This window comes from Lolium perenne, chromosome 7, assembly GCF_019359855.2.
Source record: "Lolium perenne isolate Kyuss_39 chromosome 7, Kyuss_2.0, whole genome shotgun sequence".
NCBI classification, from domain to species: Eukaryota; Viridiplantae; Streptophyta; class Magnoliopsida; order Poales; family Poaceae; genus Lolium; species Lolium perenne.
Genome location: NC_067250.2, coordinates 31,843,925 through 31,868,831, shown reverse-complemented (window position 1 = coordinate 31,868,831; position 24,907 = coordinate 31,843,925). Strand labels below are relative to the sequence as shown.

Genomic DNA, 24,907 nt, shown 5'->3' with positions numbered 1-24,907 from the left:
GGTGCAGAAGTAAAATAATGGGTTGTCTCCCATAAGCGCTTTTCTTTAACGCCTTTCAGCTAGGCGCAGAAAGTGTGAATCAAGTATTATCAAGAGATGAAGCATCAACATCATAATTTTTTCTAATAATAGAATCAAAAGGTAACTTCATTCTCTTTCTAGGGAAGTGTTCCATACCTTTCTTAAGAGGAAATTGATACTTAATATTCCCTTCCTTCATATCAATAATAGCACCAACAGTTCGAAGAAAAGGTCTTCCCAAAATAATGGGACAAGATGCATTGCATTCAATATCCAAGACAATAAAATCAACGGGGACAAGGTTATTGTTAACCGTACATTATCAATCCTCCCCAAAGGTTTCTTTGTAGAATTATCAGCAAGATTAACATCCAAATAACAATTTTTCAATGGTGGCAAGTCAAGCATATTATAGATTTTCTTAGGCATAACGAAAATACTTGAACCAAGATCACATAAAGCATTACAATCAAAATCATTGACCTTCATCTTAATGATGGGATCCCAACCATCTTCCAACTTCCTAGGAATAGAAGTTTCAAGTTTTAATTTCTCTTCTCTAGCTTTTATGAGAGCATTTGTAATATGTTTTGTAAAGGCCAAATTTATAGCACTAGCATTAGGACTTCTAGCAAGTTTTTGTAAGAACTTAATAACTTCAAAGATATGAAAATCATCAAAATCTAAACCATTATGATCTAAAGCAATGGGATTATTGTCCCCAATATTTTGAAAAATTTCAGCAGTTTTATCACAAGCAGTTTCAGCAGTTTTAGCAGTTTCAGGCAGTTTTGCACGCTTTGCATTAGGAGTAGAAACATTGCCAACACCAATTATTTTACCATTGATAGTAGGAGGTTTAGCAACATGTGAAGCATCAACATTACTAGTGGTGGTAATAGTCCAAACTTTAGCTATATTATTCTCTTTAGCAAATTTTTCCTCTTTTTCCCACCTAGCATGCAATTCAGCCATCAATCTAATATTCTCATTAATTCGAACTTTGATAGCGTTTGCTGTAGCAAATGACTTAATATCTTTAGTTTCATTAGGCATAACTTTCAATTTCAAAAGATCAACATCAGCAGCAAGACTATCAACCTTAGAAGCAAGAATATCAATTTTACCAAGCTTTTCTTCAACAGATTTGTTAAAAGCAGTTTGTGTACTAATAAATTATTTAAGAACGGATTCAAGACCAAGGGGTACACTCCTATTATTGTTGTAAGAATTACCATAAGAATTACCATAACCATTACCATTATTAGAAGGATATGGCCTATAGTTGTTACCAGAATTATTCCTATAAGCATTGTTGTTAAAATTATTATTTTTAATGAAGTTCACATCAACATGCTCTTCTTGAGCAACCAATGAGGCTAAAGGAACATTATTAGGATCAACATTAGATCTACCATTCACAAGCATAGACATAATAGCATCAATCTTATCACTCAAGGAGGAGGTTTCTTCAACAGAATTTACCTTCTTACCTTGTGGAGCCCTTTCAGTGTACCATTCAGAGTAGTTGATCATCATATCATCAAGAAGCTTTGTTGCGGCGCCTAAAGTGATGGACATAAAAGTACCTCCAGCAGCTGAATCCAATAAGTTCCGCGAAGAAAAATTCAATCCTGCATAAAAGGTTTGGATGATCATCCAAGTAGTCAGTCCATGGGTAGGGCAATTCTTCACCAAAGATTTCATTCTTTCCCATGCTTGGGAAACATGCTCATTATCCAATTGCTTAAAATTCATTATGCTACTTCTCAAAGATATAATTTTAGCAGGAGGATAATATCTACCAATGAAAGCATCCTTACATTTAGTACATGAATCAATACTATTCTTAGGCAAAGATAGCAACCAATCTTTAGCTCTTCCTCTTAAGGAGAAAGGAAACAATTTCAATTTTATAATGTCACCATCTACATCCTTATACTTTTGCATTTCACAAACTTCAACAAAATTATTAAGATGGGCAGCAGCATCATCAGAACTAACACCAGAAAATTGCTCTATCATAACAAGATTCAGTAAAGCAGGTTTAATTTCAAAAAATTCTGCTGTAGTAGCAGGTGGAGCAATAGGTGTGCATATGAAATCATTATTATTTGTGCTTGTGAAGTCACACAACTTAGTATTCTCAGGAGTACCCATTTTAGCAATAGTAAAATAAAGCAAACTAGATAAAATGAATGCAAGTAACTAATCTTTTTTGTGTTTTTAATATGGAGAACGCAAACAAGACAGTAAATAAAGTAAAGCAAGTAACTAATTTTTTGTATTTTTATATAAGAAAACAAACAAAGCAGTAAATAAAATAAAGTAAAGCAAGACAAAAACAAAGTAAAGAGATTGGATGTGAGAGACTCCCCTTGCAGTGTGTCTTGATCTCCCCGGCAACGGCGCCAGAAATTTAGCTTGTTGACGCGTAAAGCACACGCCCGTTGGGAATCCCAAGTGCAAGGTGTGATGCGTACAGCAGCAAGTTTCCCTCAGTAAGAAACCAAGGTTTATCGAACCAGTAGGAGTCAAGGAGCACGTGAAGGTTGTTGGTGGCGGAGTGTAGTGCGACGCAACACCAGGGATTTCGGCGCCAACGTGGAACCTACACAACACAATCCAAATACTTTTCCCCAACTTAACAATGAGGTTGTCAATCTCACCGGCTTGCTGTAAACAAAGGATTAAATGTATGGTGTGGAAAATGATGTTTGTTTGCAAAGAACAGTAAAGAACAATGATTGCAGTAGATTGTATTCAGATGTAAAAGAATGGACCGGGGTCCACAGTTCACTAGTGGTGTCTCTCCAATAAGATAAATAGCATGTTGGGTGAACAAATTATAGTTGGGCAATTGACAAATAAAGAGGGCATAACAATGCACATACATATCACGATGACTACTATGAGATTTAATCGGGCATTACGACAAAGTACATAGACCGCTATCCAGCATGCATCTATGCCTAAAAAGTCCACCTTCGGGTTAGCATCCGCACCCCTTCCAGTATTAAGTTGCAAACAACAGACAATTGCATTAAGTATGGTGCGTAATGTAATCAACACAAATATCCTTAGACAAAGCATCGATGTTTTATCCCTAGTGGCAACAACACATCCACAACCTTAGAACTTTCTGTCACTGTCCCAGATTCAATGGAGGCATGAACCCACTATCGAGCATAAATACTCCCTCTTGGAGTCACAAGTATCAACTTGGCCAGAGCCTCTACTAGCAACGGAGAGCATGCAAGATCATAAACAACACATATATGATAGACTGATAATCAACTTGACATAGTATTCCATATTCATTGGATCCCAACAAACACAACATGTAGCATTACAAATAGATGATCTTGATCATGATAGGTGTAGGATAACGTTGCATAGAAAACAAAAAATTTCCTACCGCGAACACGCAATCCAAGCCAAGATGCAATCTAGAAGACGGTAGCAACGAGGGGATTATCGAGTCTCACCCTTGAAGAGATTCCAAAGCCTACAAGATGAGGCTCTTGTTGCTGCGGTAGACGTTCACTTGCCGCTTGCAAAAGCGCGTAGAAGATCTTGATCACGATCCCTCCGGCGCCACGAACGGGCAGCACCTCCGTACTCGGTCACACGTTCGGTTGTTGATGAAGACGACGTCCACCTCCCCATTCCAGCGGGCAGCGGAAGTAGTAGCTCCTCTTGAATCCAACAGCACGACGGCGTGGTGTTGGTGGTGGTGGAGAAATCCGGCGGAGCTTCGCTAAGCGTGCGGGATGCGGTGGAGGAGAGAGGCCGCTAGGGTTTGGGGAGAGGGGGCGCCGGCCACTATAGGGGTGCGGCCATCTTGTGGTTCTTGGGTGGCCGGCCCCCTCCCCTTGGCCCTTCATTATATAGGTGGAAGCCCCAAGTGTTGGACTACAAGTCTCCGAATAAGACCCGAACCCAAAACCTTCCATGTGATAGGGAAACCTACCCAAGGTGGGAATCCCACTTGGGACTCCTCCCCCTCTAGGGTTGGCCGGCCATGGAGGTGGAGTCCCCTTCCTTGGTGGTTTCTTCTGGACTTTTCTAGAACCTTCTAGAACCTTCCATAGAACCTTCCGGATCATTTTAATTGACATAAAAATGACATCCTATATATGAATCTTATTCTCCGGACCATTCCGGAACTCCTCGTGATGTCCGGGATCTCATCCGGGACTCCGAACAAATATTCGAACTCCATTCCATATTCAAGTTCTATCATTTCAATATCCAACTTTAAGTGTGTCACCCTACGGTTCGTGAACTATGCGGACATGGTTGAGTACTCACTCCAACCAATAACCAATAGCGGGATCTGGAGATCCATAATGGCTCCCACATATTCAACGATGACTTTAGTGATCGAATGAACCATTCACATACGATACCAATTCCTTTTGTCACGCGATATTTTACTTGTCCGAGGTTTGATCTTCGGTATCACTCTATACCTTGTTCAACCTCGTCTCCTGACAAGTACTCTTTACTCGTACCGTGGTATGTGGTCTCTTATGAACTTATTCATATGCTTGCAAGACATTAGACGACATTCCACCGAGAGGGCCCAGAGTATATCTATCCGTCATCGGGATGGACAAATCCCACTGTTGATCCATATGCCTCAACTCATACTTTCCGGATACTTAATCCCACCTTTATAACCACCCATTTACGCAGTGGCGTTTGGTGTAATCAAAGTACCTTTCCGGTATAAGTGATTTACATGATCTCATGGTCATAAGGACTAGGTAACTATGTATCGAAAGCTTATAGCAAATAACTTAATGACGAGATCTTATGCTACGCTTAATTGGGTGTGTCCATTACATCATTCATACAATGATATAACCTTGTTATTAATAACATCCAATGTTCATGATTATGAAACTAATCATCCATTAATCAACAAGCTAGTTTAAGAGGCATACTAGGGACTCTTTGTTTGTCTACATATCACACATGTACTAATGTTTCGGTTAATACAATTATAGCATGATATATAAACATTTATCATAAACATAAAGATATAAATAATAACCACTTTATTATTGCCTCTAGGGCATATCTCCTTCAGTCTCCCACTTGCACTAGAGTCAATAATCTAGATTACATTGTAATATACCTAACACCCATGGCATTCTGGTGTTGGTCATGCTTTGCCCTAGGGAGAGCTTTAGTCAACGGATCTGCTACATTCAGATCAGTGTGTACTTTGCAAATCTTTACTTCTCCATCTTCGATGTACTCGCGAATCGAGTGGTAACGCAGCTTGATATGCTTCAGCCTCTTGTGTGACCTTGGTTCTTGTGCATTAGCGATGGCACCCATGTTGTCACAGTAGATGACTAATGGGTCCAATGCACTAGGAACCACACCGAGCTCTACAATGAACCTTGATGCGTGTAGTTGACACGTCCGTTGGGAACCCCAAGAGGAAGGTGTGATGCGCACAGCGGCAAGTTTCCCTCAGTAAGAAACCAAGGTTTAATCGAACCAGTAGGAGTCAAGAAGCACGTTGAAGGTTGATGGCGGCGGGATGTAGTGCGGCGCAACACCAGGGATTCCGGCGCCAACGTGGAACCTGCACAACACAACCAAAGTACTTTGCCCCAACGAAACAGTGAGGTTGTCAATCTCACCGGCTTGCTGTAACAAAGGATTAACCGTATTGTGTGGAAGATGATTGTTTGCAGAAAACAGTAGAACAATATTGCAGTAGATTGTATTTCAGTATAGAGAATTGGACCGGGGTCCACAGTTCACTAGAGGTGTCTCTCCCATAAGATAAACAGCATGTTGGGTGAACAAATTACAGTTGGGCAATTGACAAATAAAGAAGGCATGACCATGCACACACATATTATGATGAGTATAGTGAGATTTAATTGGGCATTACGACAAAGTACATAGACCGCTATCCAGCATGCATCTATGCCTAAAAAGTCCACCTTCAGGTTATCATCCGAACCCCCTCCAGTATTAAGTTGCTAACAACAGACAATTGCATTAAGTATTGCGCGTAATATAATCAGTAACTACATCCTCGAACATAGCACCAATGTTTTATCCCTAGTGGCAACAGCACATCCATAATCTTAGAGATTTCTGTCACTTCCCCAGATTCACGGAGACATGAACCCACTATCGAGCATAAATACTCCCTCTTGGAGTTACAAGCATCTACTTGGCCAGAGCATCTACTAGTAACGGAGAGCATGCAAGATCATAAACAACACATAGATATAAATTGATAATCAACATAACATAGTATTCTCTATTCATCGGATCCCAACAAACACAACATATAGAATTACAGATAGATGATCTTGATCATGTTCGGCAGCTCACAAGACCCGACAATTAAGCACAATGGGGAGAAGACAACCATCTAGCTACTGCTATGGACCCATAGTCCAGGGGTAGACTACTCACTCATCACTCCGGAGGCGACCATGGCGGCGTAGAGTCCTCCTGGAGATGATTCCCCTCTCCGGCAGGGTGTCGGAGGCGATCTCCTGAATCCCCCGAGATGGGATTGGCGGCGGCGGCGTCTCTGGAAGGTTTTCCGTATCGTGGCTCCCGGTACTGGGGGTTTCGCGACGGAGGCTTTAAGTAGGCGGAAGGGCAGGTCAGGGGGCCACACAAGGGCCCCACACCACAGGTCGGCGCGGCCAGGGCTTGGGCCGCGCCGCCCTAGGGTGTGGCCACCTCGTGGCCCCAATTCGTCTCCTCTTCGGTCTTCTGGAAGCTTCGTGGCAAAATAGGACCCTGGGCGTTGATTTCGTCCAATTCCGAGAATATTTCGTTACTAGGATTTCTGAAACCAAAAATAGCACAAAACAGCAACTGGCACTTCGGCATCTTGTTAATAGGTTAGTTCCAGAAAATGCACGAATATGACATAAAGTGTGCATAAAACATGTAGATAACATCAATAATGTGGCATGGAACACAAGAAATTATCGATACGTCGGAGACGTATCAGCATCCCCAAGCTTAGTTCTGCTCGTCCCGAGCAGGTAAAACGATAACAAAGATAATTTCTGGAGTGACATGCCATCATAACCTTGATCATACTATTTGTAAAGCATATGTAGTGAATGCAGCGATCAAAACAATGTATATGACATGAGTAAACAAGTGAATCATAAAGCAAAGACTTTTCATGAATAGTACTTCAAGACAAGCATCAATAAGTCTTGCATAAGAGTTAACTCATAAAGCAATAATTCATAGTAGAAGCATTGAAGCAACACAAAGGAAGATCGGTTGCTTTCAACTTGTAACATGTATATCTCATGGATATTGTCAACATAGAGTAATATAATAAGTGCAATATGCAAGTATGTAGGAATCAATGCACAGTTCACACAAGTGTTTGTTTCTTGAGGTGGAGAGAAATAGGTGAACTGACTCAACAATGAAAGTAAAAGAATGGTCCTCCATAGAGGAAAAGCATCGATTGCTATATTTGTGCTAGAGCTTTGATTTTGAAAACATGAAACAATTTTGTCAACGGTAGTAATAAAGCATATGAGTTATGTAAATTATATCTTACAAGTTGCAAGCCTCATGCATAGTATACTAATAGTGCCCGCACCTTGTCCTAATTAGCTTGGACTACCGGGATCATCGCAATGCACATGTTTTAACCAAGTGTCACAAAGGGGTACCTCTATGCCGCCTGTACAAAGGTCTAAGGAGAAAGCTCGCATCGGATTTCTCGCTATTGATTATTCTCAACTTAGACATCCATACCGGGACAACATAGACAACAGATAATGGACTCCTCTTTTATGCATAAGCATGTAACAACAATTAATATTCTCATATGAGATTGAGGATATATGTCCAAAACTGAAACTTCCACCATGAATCATGGCTTTAGTTAGCGGCCCAATGTTCTTCTCTAACAATATGCATGCTTAACCATAAGGTGGTAGATCTCTCTTACTTCAGACAAGACGGACATGCATAGCAACTCACATGATATTCAACAAAGAATAATTGATGGCGTCCCCAGTGAACATGGTTATCGCACCACGAGCAACTTAATAAGAGATAAAATGCATAAGTACATATTCAATACCACAATAGTTTTTAAGCTATTTGTCCCATGAGCTATATATTGCAAAGGTGAATGATGGAATTTTAAAGGTAGCACTCAAGCAATTTACTTTGGAATGACGGAGAAATACCATGTAGTAGGTAGGTATGGTGGACACAAATGGCATAGTGGTTGGCTCAAGGATTTTGGATGCATGAGAAGTATTCCCTCTCGATACAAGGTTTAGGCTAGCAAGGCTATTTGAAACAAACACAAGGATGAACGGCGCAGCAAAACTCACATAAAAGACATATTGTAAACATTATAAGACTCTACACCGTCTTCCTTGTTGTTCAAACTCAATACTAGAAATTATCTAGACCTTAGAGAGACCAAATATGCAAACCAAATTTTAGCATGCTCTATGTATTTCTTCATTAATGGGTGCAAAGTATATGATGCAAGAGTTTAAACATGAGCACAACAATTGCCAAGTATCACATTATCCAAGACATTATAGCAATTTACTACATGTATCATTTTCCAATTCCAATCATATAACAATTTAACGAAGAAGAAACTTCGCCGTGAATACTATGAGTAGAGCCTAAGGACATACTTGTCCATATGCTACAGCGGAGCGTGTCTCTCTCCCACAAGGTGAATGCTAGGATCCATTTTATTCAAACAAAACAAAAACAAAAACAAACCGACGCTCCAAGAAAAGCACATAAGATGTGATGGAATAAAAATATAGTTTCAGGGGAGGAACCTGATAATGTTGTCGATGAAGAAGGGGATGCCTTGGGCATCCCCAAGCTTAGACGCTTGAGTCTTCTTAGAATATGCAGGGGTGAACCACCGGGGCATCCCCAAGCTTAGAGCTTTCACTCTCCTTGATCATATTGTATCATCTCCCTCTCTTGATCCTTGAAAACTTCCTCCACACCAAACTTAGAACAACTCATTAGAGGGTTAGTGGACAATAAAAATTAACATGTTCAGAGGTGACACAATCATTCTTAACACTTCTGGACATTGCATAAAGCTACTGGACATTAATGGATCAAAGAAATTCATCCAACATAGCAAAAGAGGCAATGCGAAATAAAAGGCAGAATCTGTCAAAACAGAACAGTTCGTATTGACGAATTTTATCGAGGCACCAGACTTGCTCAAATGAAAATGCTCAAATTGAATGAAAGTTGCGTACATATCTGAGGATTACTCACGTAAATTGGCATAATTTTCTGAGTTACCTACAGAGAAAACAGCCCAGATTCGTGACAGCAAAGAAATCTGTTTCTGCGCAGTAATCCAAATCTAGTATGAACTTTACTATCAACGACTTTACTTGGCACAACAAAACACTAAACTAAGATAAGGAGAGGTTGCTACAGTAGTAAACAACTTCCAAGACACAAAATAAAAACCAAGTACTGTAGTAAAAACATGGGTTGTCTCCCATAAGCGCTTTTCTTTAACGCCTTTCAGCTAGGCGCAGAAAGTGTGTATCAAGTATTATCAACAGACGAATTGTCAACATCATAATTTGTTCTAATAATAGAATCAAAAGGTAACTTCATTCTCTTTCTAGGGAAGTGTTCCATACCTTTCTTGAGAGGAAATTGATATTTAATATTACCTTCCTTCATATCAATGATAGCACCAACGGTTCGAAGAAAAGGTCTTCCCAATATAATGGGACAAGATGCATTGCATTCAATATCCAAGACAACAAAATCAACGGAAACAAGGTTATTGTTAACGGTAATGCGAACATTATCAACTTTCCCCAAAGGTTTCTTTGTAGAATGATCAGCAAGATTAACATCCAAATAACAATTTTTCAGCGGTGGCAAGTCAAGCATATTATAAATTTTCTTAGGCATAACCGAAATACTTGCACCAAGATCACATAAAACATTACAATCAAAATCTTTAACCTTTATCTTAATGATGGGCTCCCAACCATCCTCTAGCTTTCTAGGAACAGAGGCTTCGCGCTCTAATTTCTCTTCTCTAGCTTTTATGAGAGCATTTGTAATATGTTGCGTGAAAGCCAAATTTATAGCACTGCGTTAGGACTTTTAGCAACTTTTTGCAAGAACTTTATAACTTCAGAGATGTGGCAATCATCAAAATTCAAACCATTATAATCTAAAGCAATGGGATCATCATCCCCAATGTTGGAAAAAATTTCAGCAGTTTTATCACAGGCAGTTTCAGCAGTTTTAGCAATTTCAGGCAGTTTTGTACGCTTTGCACTAGGAGTAGAAACATTGCCAACACCAATTATTTTACCATTAATAGTAGGAGGTGCAGCAACATGTGAAGAATCAACATTGCTTGTGGTGGTAATAGTCCAAACTTTAGCTACATTTTTTTCTTTAGCTAGTTTTTCATTTTCTTCTCTATCCCACCTAGCACGCAATTCAGCCATTAATCTTATATTCTCATTAATTCTAACTTGGATGGCATTTGCTGTAGTAACAATTTTATTTTCAATATCCCTATTAGGCATAACTTTCGATTTCAAAAGATCAACATCAGAAGCAAGACTATCAACCTTAGAAGCGAGAATATCAATTTTATTGAGTTTTTGTAATCCGAGGTCTGGGAAACTATGAGTAACGGTCTGGGAGGGCAAGAAACTATTTGGCAATAGTGGAAATGAAGCTACTGGAGGCTGCAATAAAGCGGGAGCTTCGCAAAATCTACTTTATTGGGGAGGGGTAGCGCCTGTATTAACGACATGCATTGAAAATATTGTAACTTTTTTGACCATGTGTGGTAGTTAATCGGGAAAATACCTAGTAATCGGACTTTCGGACTGATTAATCGGGCTAAAGGATTAACACAAGAGATTAACGGTAATCGACACGGTCAAGCCCCTAGTAGCGATTAACCGGCCTAGTAATCGTTTAATCGGCCTAGTTTTTAAACAGTGATCTTATCACTCAAGGAAGAGGTTTCTTCGACAGAATTTACCTTCTTACCTTGTGGAGCTCTTTCCGTGTGCCATTCAGAGTAATTGATCATCATATTATCAAGAAGCTTTGTTGCTTCACCAAGAGTGATGGACATAAAGGTACCTCCAGCAGCTGAATCCAATAAATTCCGCGAAGAAAAATTTAGTCCTACATAGAAGGTTTCGATGATCATCCAAGTAGTCAGTCCATGTGTTGGGCAATTTTTAACCAAAGATTTCATTCTTTCCCATGCTTGTGCAACATGTTCAGTATCTAATTGTTTAAAATTCATTATGCTACTCCTCAAAGATATAATTTTAGTAGGGGGATAATATCTACCAATAAAAGCATCCTTGCATTTAGTCCAGGAATCAATACTATTCTTAGGCAGAGATAGCAACCAATCTTTAGCTCTTCCTCTTAATGAGAAAGGGAACAATTTTAATTTTATAATGTCACCATCTACATCTTTATATTTTTGCATTTCACACAATTCAACAAAATTATTGAGATGGGCAGCAGCATCATCGGAACTAACACTGCAAAATTGCTCTCGCATAACAAGATTCAGTAAAGCAGGTTTAATTTCAAAGAATTCTGCTGTAGTAGCAGGTGGAGCAATAGGTGTGCATAAGAAATCATTATTATTTGTGGTTGTGAAGTCACACAACTTAGTATTTTCAGGGGTGGCCATTTTAGCAACAGTAAATAAAGCAAACTAGATAAAGTAAATGCAAGTAACTAAATTTTTTTTGTGTTTTTGATATAGCAAACGAGATAGCAAATAAAGTAAAACTAGCAACTAATTTTTTTGTATTTTGATTTAGTGCAGCAAACAAAGTAGTAAATAAAACTAAGCAAGACAAAAACAAAGTAAAGAGATTGGGAAGTGGAGACTCCCCTTGCAGCGTGTCTTGATCTCCCCGGCAACGGCGCCAGAAATTTGCTTGATGCGTGTAGTTGACACGTCCGTTGGGAACCCCAAGAGGAAGGTGTGATGCGCACAGCGGCAAGTTTCCCTCAGTAAGAAACCAAGGTTTAATCGAACCAGTAGGAGTCAAGAAGCACGTTGAAGGTTGATGGCGGCGGGATGTAGTGCGGCGCAACACCAGGGATTCCGGCGCCAACGTGGAACCTGCACAACACAACCAAAGTACTTTGTGTCAACACCCGGATTTTTAAGTCCAGATGCCTATTATGCCATTCCTCGCAATCCCAGGAATATTGTTTTTGCGAGACATAATAGATTGATATCACAACACATCATTCATTACATACCATAATCGTCTTACAAATAAAGGATCACATGATCCAGTCTCATTACAATAATAGAAGTTCTATTTATTCATTACATAACACATAGCGGAAGCGAAAGTAGCGAAGTAGTAGTCCATCTATTCCACGGAACAGCTGTTGACGTCAGGAGTGATCCTAGTTGTCGTAGACGTCCTGCTGTCCTTCTCCCGGGGTCTGGTACTCGTCTTCATAGTCTGGCCATTTGAATAGCCAGGGACACAGCCATGAGTACTTTAAAGTACTCGCAAACTAATACTAAGGTAGAATACCTATCAACTATAGTAAGGGGGTTCTAAGCTCTAGTTTTATTTGCATAAAGCCAGTTTTATTTCATAAGCACTTTTAATAATCAAAGCCCTTTTCAAATAACTAACTCAAGTGGGAACATTAGTGTCATTCCCACAACTCAGTGGTGATTCAAAGTCAAAGTCACCTTTCAATTCAAATCACAAGTCACCATTCATATTTTTAGAAAAATTCTGATGACGGAACAGTATGGCCTTTCCAACTGTCCATAACCGCGGACGCGGCTATTCGAATAGGTTTAACTCTGCAGAGGGTGTACACTTGTGCCACAACAATTGCAATAGTTCGTCGGGGAGTAATCGGCCCTGATTTATCGTACGCAGACGCGAACTACCAATCCTAACCTTTCATTTACATACTCTAGTATAGGCACCTCTCCCCATGAGCTTGGCCTCCCGGTGAAAACCGCAATCAACCCGGAACCGCACAGGCTTGGGCCGGACATTCACCTCATTTCACGTCATTTCACATCACTTCACCAGTACGGAGGCAGCCTCGGCATAACCCCTATGACGCTTGTTCAGAGGGAACCCATACTAAAATACATAAGTTTCCAGCTAAGCCTTACCCAGATTCAGGTATTGTGGGGGTACTTGTAAAATTGGAATGGTATCGCATCCGAACCCAACCATCAGTGTTTTTGTAAAATTCACCAAGTCATTCACCAGTCATATTCACCTTCAAAATCTCTCAATAGAAGGACTCATCATTCCAAGGTTTTCAAAGTCATTTCAATTCACAAGTTCCCAACTAGAGTAGTCACTTGTAATATTGAGCACTAGCAACTAGTTATGAGGGGTGCTAAGTATCTTGGAGCTTGCTAGGCTAAGTGTGATGCTCTTGTACTACTCTATAATTCAACCAAGTGGATCATAAACCAAAAAGTAACTTTGATAAATGAAATCAAGTAAAGCTTGTAAAGTAAAAACTTGGGATTGGTTCATAAAGTAAAATGTAATGGTGCCTTGCTCTTGTAGAGCTTTGCACAAGGGAACCTTGCAAGAGTGTTAGCTTGCCTTGATTGGTGATGTGATCAAAGTTTTCTTGCTCTTCCTCTTGGTAGAAGACCTCTTCCTCTTGATAGTCTCCGGTACTAGCGTCTATAAACGAATACGAGGATACAATCACCAAACAACACTTAAGTAGTCTTAATTAGCCTTAATGGCTCACACCATTGATCTAGCATCACTACTTACATTTATTCACAAATTATACTAGGGTTTCTTTATTTAACATTAGGAAAATAATTTCCTCTCATTGAAAATTGGAAGTAGGGTTTATCTTTGGTTTGGAGAAATAATTTCCTCTCATTGAATTCTTCTTAAGATTTAATTTCTCTTATGAATAATATATGACCTAGGTTGACCAAAGTCAACCTCTTCATACTTATCATTTGAGGAAAATGATTTAAATGAGGTTCCATACCTCATGCAATTTAATACTAACATGGTAGTGATTTAATGCCACCAAATAACTCAATATGAGAGTACATAGACCATGGTCACTACCTCATGTTGAATTACTTGAAAACAAGATTTAAATGAGAGTAAAACCTCTCATATGATTTAACACATAGTTGTAACTAATTTAAATAACAACTACTATTGAGGTGATTTAATACTCTCAAATAACCAGGGATGATCCCATGTTGACCAAGGTCAACACTTCACACTTAGTATTTGAGAAAAGGGATTTAAATGAGATTCATCATCTCATGTGTTTTAATTAACCTTTGCAATTTAAATACTATTTAGATTTAAAAATCTACAAGTGGGCAAGTATGAGCCTAAGCATTTAAAGGTCAACACCTTACTTCATATCACTTGTGAGAATGATTTAAATGGGGTGCTACACCTCATAGATTTAAATTCTAAGATTTGGATATGGTTTAAATGGGCTAGTATTGACTACATAGCCAATATTTTGATTCTAGCCCATGATCATGTACAGAACCCATATCATATTTTTACATAGTAAATTAGGGTTTGTTAAATGTGAATTATTGCAATTGGATTCACTGCAAAATTCAAATTGGTTGATTTTTAAGATTTATTTGAATACAGAAAAGTATCTGTTTTGTTATTTTTGCTTTTCAAAAACTACACCACATATGAGGTTGAATCCAGTGGGGTAGTTAGAGCAAATCATAAGCTTTCCAGAACATTTGGATTTGCTAAAATTGGGTTTGTAGAATTTGAACTAATTAATTTATAGCACTGACCAGAATTGAATAACTGCTGAAATGAATTAATACAGGATTTAAAGTGTTGGGCTGCGCAGGAACAGATGGGCCTAAATGGTTTGAATAAAGGAACTGGCCCAGTAACGGTTCGGGCCTGCTGACATAAGGTCCCACCTGTCAGCGACTTTACTTCACCGAAGCGGTACCTGTCAATGTTGGCCGTCGGATTAGAAGTGAATCGTGCGGTTGAGGGGGGTCTTCTTCTCCGGCGAGAGGAGGGCGTGCTGGCGGCGGAGGTTGGGGGTCGGGGAGCGTCCTGGGCCGCCGGCGGTCGAGGGAGAGGTGCGAGGCGTCGTTGGCGAGGACGAAGAGGCTCCTGGTACAGCGGCGAGGCTCGGGGCGGCTCCAGTCGAGGTAGAGGGTCCGCGGGCTCCGGCGGGAACGAGCCTTCGATTGGGGCGGCTCCGGCGAGATGGGGTTCAATTGGGTGGTCGAGGAGAGGCAGTGATGAGAGGGGAAGAGATTGGTGTGAGAGAGGAGTGCTCTGGTGGCCTCTATTTATAGTGGCGCGTGAGTGCTGTGGGTGCCCGTGGAGGTCATCCATGGCGCCGGCGTTCTGAGGCGCGAAGGGTCAAGCTACGATGCGCGGCGTGTAGGCGACTGCTAGGCGGAGCTATTGAGCGCGACGGCACGTCAAATGGTGGACAGAGGCGTGCAGGCGACGCTCGAGTGCTCTCGGTATGGCGCGGCCGAGTTTTGATGATGGCGACGGTGACACGGCGGCCGCAGGCTAGCGACGCTGTCTAGCTTGTAGAGGGTGGTGAGGCGGTGCTCGACGCAGTTCTAGACTTTGCAGGGGAGGACGAGGCTGTCGGGGCGAGGACGTGGACTGCGGCGTCCAGAACGTTGTCTGGGCGCGCTCACCGCGTGCCTGGCATGTTCTGGGCGTGCATGGGCGCGCCTGGTTCGGCCAATGCTATGGCTTGGAGAGCTAGGGAAGGGTACAGGCGTCGTCCTTGTGTGCTAGGGGAGCTCTGTGACATGGTGAAAGTGAGAGGGGAAGGCCAGAGAGGAATGGAGTGAGGATGGCCGGCATGGGTACGGCATGAGGTTTCTCTCCCCTTTTCTCACTTTAATCAACCAAGGCAGTACATGTAGAGATGCAGGGGAGGTAGGGGAGTGATGATCACCTCTGACCATGCAAGGTTTAGTCGAAAATCCAGTGTGTAATAGCATGTAACAAGATTTCCAGATTATGCACACAAGGTGCTCGACACAATGGCCGCATGAAGCTTTTGTTCAAATTTTGGATTTCTTTTTGGTGGAGCTTAATCATATAAATAAAGGGTTGGAATGGTAGTGGTGGTGTTCATTTTGGTGAAGATTTGCAAAGTTTCAAAAAGTGGATCATCTTCTCTTTAATTCAAAGTCTCCACTTGGCAATTCTCTACTGGTCAACCTGGTCAACTTCAGCAGTGATGGTCAACATGAAAGTTGTTGACCTTGACATGGTCTTGGATGACATGGTCATAGTTGACCAGGGTTGGTTGAGGAAAAGTCAAAGCCAGAGGGGTAAAGAGGGGATCATGTTAAAAATCACCCAAATGACCATCATCACATGTGAGATGGTTTTTGAGTTTTCCTTTGATTTGATTCTTGTTTCTTTGATGCAAATGTGTTTGTTTATCATATATAAGTATTCTACAAGCAATAGATCAAGCAATGGTGGCCTTGGTTAAAGATTTGCAAATTTGGCTAAGTGTATGTGAGTGGATTTTGGGGATTTTCTCACTATGTGATTTCTCTCCATTTGATTTGACTTTGGTTGACTCTAATGTGGTTCTTATTAGTTTAGAAACATTTTCCAACCATTGAAACCAATTCAAATGGTCTTGTTCAAAGATTTGCAAAAATGGCCATAACACATAAGAGGGGATGTGTCACTTTTCATTATTTTTGTAAAGGGTTCACCTTGCTTTACTTGGACATGGGTTAGGGTCAATTTAGTGTTATAATAGGTTGAGAGATGGTTTCCCAACATTTGGTCAAGGTTTAAAGTCATAGGGCAAGAATTTGGTGAAAAGGCTATGTGTCACATATGCCTCTATGCATATGTTGCATTTGTGTTTTACTTTGACTTGGCTTGACCCAATTGGTGTTGTTGAGTGTTGAAATGGTATAGAGAAGCAATCCAACCATTCACAACATGTCTTAGGGTCAAGATCCTTAAATTCACAAATTTGCTATTTTACTCTCATATGCCTCTATGGCATTTTTAGTTTCTTTTTATTTTCTTTGGAAACCACTTGGATTTGGTTTGATAAGCCTTAAGTAAGGTGTGTGAAGGTTTTCCAAACCTCTAAGCAAAGTAGAAAAGCTTAGGGTAGAGTTTTGTAAAAATAGCCATAGGCACATATGCCTTTTTCTTATTTAATTTCCTTTTATTTTATTTTAACTTGGGTGATGAAAAGAGGGGTGAGGTTTAGGGTTTAAGATCACTTCCATTACTAATAACAAGCAATCATAGCAATAGCACAAGAATTAAGCAAGATCACTATGTATCCTACTTAATTAATAAAAGTTTTTGTTGGTTCCAAAATTTGGAACTAGTGAAATTCATTTGTTTTATTTTGAAATTCTTGGGATGTTACAAACCCTTCCCCCTTAAACAAATCTCGTCCCGAGATTTTAAGAAAAGTAGGTTCCTAAGAGAGATTGAGCATTTTATGGACAGGAAGACATACTTGGCATGGTCTGGGGTGCTTCCTGAGCTTCAGTGGCAGTCATGTGGTAGAGACGGCCGTTGTTGTTGTTCTGGTTCCGTCTACCTGCGAAGCGGCGCTGTTGCTGGGCAGGTGCAGCGGTATTGGCGGCAATCCTGGCAAGCTTTTTGGGGCACTCATTGGAGAAGTGACCCACAACTCCACATTCGTAGCAGTTGACGGTGGACTTGTCTTTGGGGATGACGGGGGTAGCATTGCTTCCAGTCCTTGGGGCAGTATTGGTGTTGTTGTTGTTTCCATTGTTGTTGTTGCTGTTGTGGTGGTTGTTGTTGTTGTGGCTGTTGTTGTTGTTGTTGCCTCCAGGCTTTGGGGGTCCTCCGTTGTTGTTGGTGTAGTTGGGGCGATAATTCTGAGCAGGGGGCTTGTTGTATCTTGGGGTGAATCCTCCAGAGGAGTTGTTGCGGTACTTCTGGGCATTGTTGGGCCCATTCTGGTTCATCATTCTTCTCTTGCGGTTCTCGTTGGCTTGATGCAGCTTCCCTTCCATCTGAATGGCTGAGTCTACTAGGGCTTCGAGGTCAGCGAACGGAATGTTCACTAACACAGTTTGCATCTCGTCATGCAGTCCGTTCAGAAATCTTTCCTTTCTCTTCTCGTTGGTGTCGGTCTCATCCGGGGCGTACCTCGACAGAGTAAGAAACCTGTCGCGGTATTCCACCACGGACATCCTTCCTTGTTTGAGTTCCCGGAACTCGTCTCTCATTTTCTTGATCAGTCCTTGGGGCACATGGTATTTGCTGAACTTCAGCTTGAAGTCTTCCCATGTCATCATCTGTCCCGCATTCATTGCACGGGCACTTGTCCACCAGGCTCTGGCAGGTCCTGACAGATAGTGGGTGGCGAACAGCACTTTTTCTGCGGCTTCAACTCCCGCAACTTCGAGGTTGTTCTCCATGGTCTGGAGCCAGTCATCAGCATCAAGGGGCTCTTCAGTCTTGTTGAATATCGGAGGGTTGGTGTGCTGAAAGTTCTTCAGCTTCGATCCAGGGTGATCGTGGTTTCCGTGGCCTTGATTGTTACGAGCTATACATTGCAGTGCAGCAATGTTGGCTTGGCGTTCAGCTCTCTCGACTTCTCGGTCGGCAAGCAGGGTTTGCAGCAATTGCATCATCGCGTCGTTGGTGCGATTGGGAGGGGCCATCTGAACATTGATGTAGATGATAAGGTAAGAGGGAAATTTCTATGGTTTGTTTTGTTAAGTTTAAAAAGTTCATAATATTGAAAACTTGAGTAGTGTTGCGGGGGTAAAAACCAACAACACTTTTTCATTCATACCAAGCATCATACATTACAAAGCTAACACACCGGTGGTTTGAAGAACCATTCATCGCTCTACGATACAAGGGGATCCTGATACAACTCACACATACGAAAGTGCTTTAAATGAAACTACTCTTCAGGGGGGAATACTTCGTCTTCACAGGTAATGTGCTTGGCGAAAGCGAGGGCGTTGTCTAACTCCTTGCGGGTCTTGTACAGCATGAAGTCGAGGTGTGCTACATAGTGGTTCATCTCCGTGTGCGGGGGCATGGTCATCGGTCTTCCGGTGGGGTCATGTCTTGGGTAGTAGATGAAGCGAGTGTTCTTAATCTTGTTCTCATTTTGTCCACACAGACGAGAAATTGCTTCTTGCATAGCTCTGACTAGTCCTTCCTTCCAAGTGTTTCCCGTTACAGAAAACCATATGGTTTCCCATATTGGGGTTCCAGGCTTCCTTCGTAGATCGGCAGAAACTTCCCACCGAGGTGGTCCTCCGGAGTGATTGTTGAGGGGTGTTCCGAAGAACTCGGGGTACGGGCGTCCTAGATAGTCCACTAGTTGCTTCAAGTCTTTCTCGAACATCAGGTTTCCTCCGTGACCAAGCTGATAGAACTCCCATTTGTACTCCATCTGTGAAGAATTATGATGAGTAAGTTAGAGAAGTGTGTCAAAATTTTAGGTAATAGTATAAGAAGAATAGAGCATAACTTTCTTATTTGAAAAAGATCTCAATGATAAGAGGGAGAATAAGTTTTCTTAAATAGTCATTTCATTTGTTTTGAAACTAAAATTTTCAGACGTCCATTCTAACTAGGGTCTCCTAAGGTCAACAATGGCTCTGATACCAACTTGTCAACACCCGGATTTTTAAGTCCAGATGCCTATTATGCCATTCCTCGCAATCCCAGGAATATTGTTTTTGCGAGACATAATAGATTGATATCACAACACATCATTCATTACATACCATAATCGTCTTACAAATAAAGGATCACATGATCCAGTCTCATTACAATAATAGAAGTTCTATTTATTCATTACATAACACATAGCGGAAGCGAAAGTAGCGAAGTAGTAGTCCATCTATTCCACAGGCAACTGTTGACGTCAGGAGTGATCCTAGTTGTCGTAGACGTCCTGCTGTCCTTCTCCCGGGGTCTGGTACTCGTCTTCATAGTCTGGCCATTTGAATAGCCAGGGACACAGCCATGAGTACTTTAAAGTACCCGCAAACTAATACTAAGGTAAAATACCTATCAACTATAGTAAGGGGGTTCTAAGCTCTAGTTTTATTTGCATAAAGCCAGTTTTATTTCATAAGCACTTTTAATAATCAAAGCCCTTTTCAAATAACTAACTCAAGTGGGAACATTAGTGTCATTCCCACAACTCAGTGGTGATTCAAAGTCAAAGTCACCTTTCAATTCAAATCACAAGTCACCATTCATATTTTTAGAAAAATTCTGATGACGGAACAGTATGGCCTTTCCAACTGTCCATAACCGCGGACGCGGCTATTCGAATAGGTTTAACTCTGCAGAGGGTGTACACTTGTGCCACAACAATTGCAATAGTTCGTCGGGGTAATCGGCCCTGATTTATCGTACGCAGTACGCGAACTACCAATCCTAACCTTTCATTTACATACTCTAGTATAGGCACCTCTCCCCATGAGCTTGGCCTCCCGGTGAAAACCGCAACAACCCGGAACTGCACAGGGCTTGGGCCGGACATTCACCTCATTTCACGTCATTTCACATCACTTCACCAGTACGGAGGCAGCCTCGGCATAACCCCTATGACGCTTGTTCAGAGGGAACCCATACTAAAATACATAAGTTTCCAGCTAAGCCTTACCCAGATTCAGGTATTGTGGGGGTACTTGTAAAATTGGAATGGTATCGCATCCGAACCCAACCATCAGTGTTTTTGTAAAATTCACCAAGTCATTCACCAGTCATATTCACCTTCAAAATCTCTCAATAGAAGGACTCATCATTCCAAGGTTTTCAAAGTCATTTCAATTCACAAGTTCCCAACTAGAGTAGTCACTTGTAATATTGAGCACTAGCAACTAGTTATGAGGGGTGCTAAGTATCTTGGAGCTTGCTAGGCTAAGTGTGATGCTCTTGTACTACTCTATAATTCAACCAAGTGGATCATAAACCAAAAAGTAACTTTGATAAATGAAATCAAGTAAAGCTTGTAAAGTAAAAACTTGGGATTGGTTCATAAAGTAAAATGTAATGGTGCCTTGCTCTTGTAGAGCTTTGCACAAGGGAACCTTGCAAGAGTGTTAGCTTGCCTTGATTGGTGATGTGATCAAAGTTTTCTTGCTCTTCCTCTTGGTAGAAGACCTCTTCCTCTTGATAGTCTCCGGTACTAGCGTCTATAAACGAATACGAGGATACAATCACCAAACAACACTTAAGTAGTCTTAATTAGCCTTAATGGCTCACACCATTGATCTAGCATCACTACTTACATTTATTCACAAATTATACTAGGGTTTCTTTATTTAACATTAGGAAAATAATTTCCTCTCATTGAAAATTGGAAGTAGGGTTTATCTTTGGTTTGGAGAAATAATTTCCTCTCATTGAATTCTTCTTAAGATTTAATTTCTCTTATGAATAATATATGACCTAGGTTGACCAAAGTCAACCTCTTCATACTTATCATTTGAGGAAACGATTTAAATGAGGTTCCATACCTCATGCAATTTAATACTAACATGGTAGTGATTTAATGCCACCAAATAACTCAATATGAGAGTACATAGACCATGGTCACTACCTCATGTTGAATTACTTGAAAACAAGATTTAAATGAGAGTAAAACCTCTCACATGATTTAACACATAGTTGTAACTAATTTAAATAACAACTACTATTGAGGTGATTTAATACTCTCAAATAACCAGGGATGATCCCATGTTGACCAAGGTCAACACTTCACACTTAGTATTTGAGAAAAGGGATTTAAATGAGATTCATCATCTCATGTGTTTTAATTAACCTTTGCAATTTAAATACTATTTAGATTTAAAAATCTACAAGTGGGCAAGTATGAGCCTAAGCATTTAAAGGTCAACACCTTACTTCATATCACTTGTGAGAATGATTTAAATGAGGTGCTACACCTCATAGATTTAAATTCTAAGATTTGGATATGGTTTAAATGGGCTAGTATTGACTACATAGCCAATATTTTGATTCTAGCCCATGATCATGTACAGAACCCATATCATATTTTTACATAGTAAATTAGGGTTTGTTAAATGTGAATTATTGTAATTGGATTCACTGCAAAATTCAAATTGGTTGATTTTTAAGATTTATTTGAATACAGAAAAGTATCTGTTTTGTTATTTTTGCTTTTCAAAAACTACACAACATATGAGGTTGAATCCAGTGGGGTAGTTAGAGCAAATCATAAGCTTTCCAGAACATTTGGATTTGCTAAAATTGGGTTTGTAGAATTTGAACTAATTAATTTATAGCACTGACCAGAATTGAATAACTGCTGAAATGAATTAATACAGGATTTAAAGTGTTGGGCTGCGCGGGAACAGATGGGCCTAAATGGTTTGAATAAAGGAACTGGCCCAGTAACGGTTCGGGCCTGCTGACATAAGGTCCCACCTGTCAGCGACTTTACTTCACCGAAGCGGTACCTGTCAATGTTGGCCGTCGGATTAGAAGTGAATCGTGCGGTTGAGGGGGGTCTTCTTCTCCGGCGAGAGGAGGGCGTGCTGGCGGCGGAGGTTGGGGGTCGGGGAGCGTCCTGGGCCGCCGGCGGTCGAGGGAGAGGTGCGAGGCGTCGTTGGCGAGGACGAAGAGGCTCCTGGTACAGCGGCGAGGCTCGGGGCGGCTCCAGTCGAGGTAGAGGGTCCGCGGGCTCCGGCGGGAACGAGCCTTCGATTGGGGCGGCTCCGGCGAGATGGGGTTCAATTGGGTGGTCGAGGAGAGGCAGTGATGAGAGGGGAAGAGATTGGTGTGAGAGAGGAGTGCTCTGGTGGCCTCTATTTATAGTGGCGCGTGAGTGCTGTGGGTGCCCGTGGAGGTCGTCCATGGCGCCGGCGTTCTGAGGCGCGAAGGGTCAAGCTACGATGCGCGGCGTGTAGGCGACTGCTAGGCGGAGCTATTGAGCGCGACGGCACGTCAAATGGTGGACAGAGGCGTGCAGGCGACGCTCGAGTGCTCTCGGTATGGCGCGGCCGAGTTTTGATGATGGCGACGGTGACACGGCGGCCGCAGGCTAGCGACGCTGTCTAGCTTGCAGAGGGTGGTGAGGCGGTGCTCGACGCAGTTCTAGACCTTGCAGGGGAGGACGAGGCTGTCGGGGCGAGGACGTGGACTGCGGCGTCCAGAACGTTGTCTGGGCGCGCTCACCGCGTGCCTGGCACGTTCTGGGCGTGCATGGGCGCGCCTGGTTCGGCCAATGCTGTGGCTTGGAGAGCTAGGGAAGGGTACAGGCGTCGTCCTTGTGTGCTAGGGGAGCTCTGTGACATGGTGAAAGTGAGAGGGGAAGGCCAGAGAGGAATGGAGTGAGGATGGCCGGCATGGGTACGGCATGAGGTTTCTCTCCCCTTTTCTCACTTTAATCAACCAAGGCAGTACATGTAGAGATGCAGGGGAGGTAGGGGAGTGATGATCACCTCTGACCATGCAAGGTTTAGTCGAAAATCCAGTGTGTAATAGCATGTAACAAGATTTCCAGATTATGCACACAAGGTGCTCGACACAATGGCCGCATGAAGCTTTTGTTCAAATTTTGGATTTCTTTTTGGTGGAGCTTAATCATATAAATAAAGGGTTGGAATGGTAGTGGTGGTGTTCATTTTGGTGAAGATTTGCAAAGTTTCAAAAAGTGGATCATCTTCTCTTTAATTCAAAGTCTCCACTTGGCAATTCTCTACTGGTCAACCTGGTCAACTTCAGCAGTGATGGTCAACATGAAAGTTGTTGACCTTGACATGGTCTTGGATGACATGGTCATAGTTGACCAGGGTTGGTTGAGGAAAAGTCAAAGCCAGAGGGGTAAAGAGGGGATCATGTTAAAAATCACCCAAATGACCATCATCACATGTGAGATGGTTTTTGAGTTTTCCTTTGATTTGATTCTTGTTTCTTTGATGCAAATGTGTTTGTTTATCATATATAAGTATTCTACAAGCAATAGATCAAGCAATGGTGGCCTTGGTTAAAGATTTGCAAATTTGGCTAAGTGTATGTGAGTGGATTTTGGGGATTTTCTCACTATGTGATTTCTCTCCATTTGATTTGACTTTGGTTGACTCTAATGTGGTTCTTATTAGTTTAGAAACATTTTCCAACCATTGAAACCAATTCAAATGGTCTTGTTCAAAGATTTGCAAAAATGGCCATAACACATAAGAGGGGATGTGTCACTTTTCATTATTTTTGTAAAGGGTTCACCTTGCTTTACTTGGACATGGGTTAGGGTCAATTTAGTGTTATAATAGGTTGAGAGATGGTTTCCCAACATTTGGTCAAGGTTTAAAGTCATAGGGCAAGAATTTGGTGAAAAGGCTATGTGTCACATATGCCTCTATGCATATGTTGCATTTGTGTTTTACTTTGACTTGGCTTGACCCAATTGGTGTTGTTGAGTGTTGAAATGGTATAGAGAAGCAATCCAACCATTCACAACATGTCTTAGGGTCAAGATCCTTAAATTCACAAATTTGCTATTTTACTCTCATATGCCTCTATGGCATTTTTAGTTTCTTTTTATTTTCTTTGGAAACCACTTGGATTTGGTTTGATAAGCCTTAAGTAAGGTGTGTGAAGGTTTTCCAAACCTCTAAGCAAAGTAGAAAAGCTTAGGGTAGAGTTTTGTAAAAATAGCCATAGGCACATATACCTTTTTCTTATTTAATTTCCTTTTATTTTATTTTAACTTGGGTGATGAAAAGAGGGGTGAGGTTTAGGGTTTAAGATCACTTCCATTACTAATAACAAGCAATCATAGCAATAGCACAAGAATTAAG

The 24,907-nt window shown here is 41.3% G+C and overlaps 1 protein-coding gene across 1 annotated transcript in view; it reads right to left on the bottom strand.

The window, feature by feature from the left end:
• LOC139833552 (uncharacterized) overlaps positions 1 to 23,314 on the bottom strand; it is a 41,077-nt gene extending 17,763 nt beyond the window's left edge. Inside the window, exon 1 of the mRNA XM_071823853.1 lies at positions 23,286 to 23,314. Coding sequence (XP_071679954.1) covers positions 23,286 to 23,314 — 29 coding nt within the window. The remainder of the gene's footprint in view (positions 1 to 23,285) is intronic.
• Between the last annotated feature and the right edge of the window lie 1,593 nt (positions 23,315 to 24,907).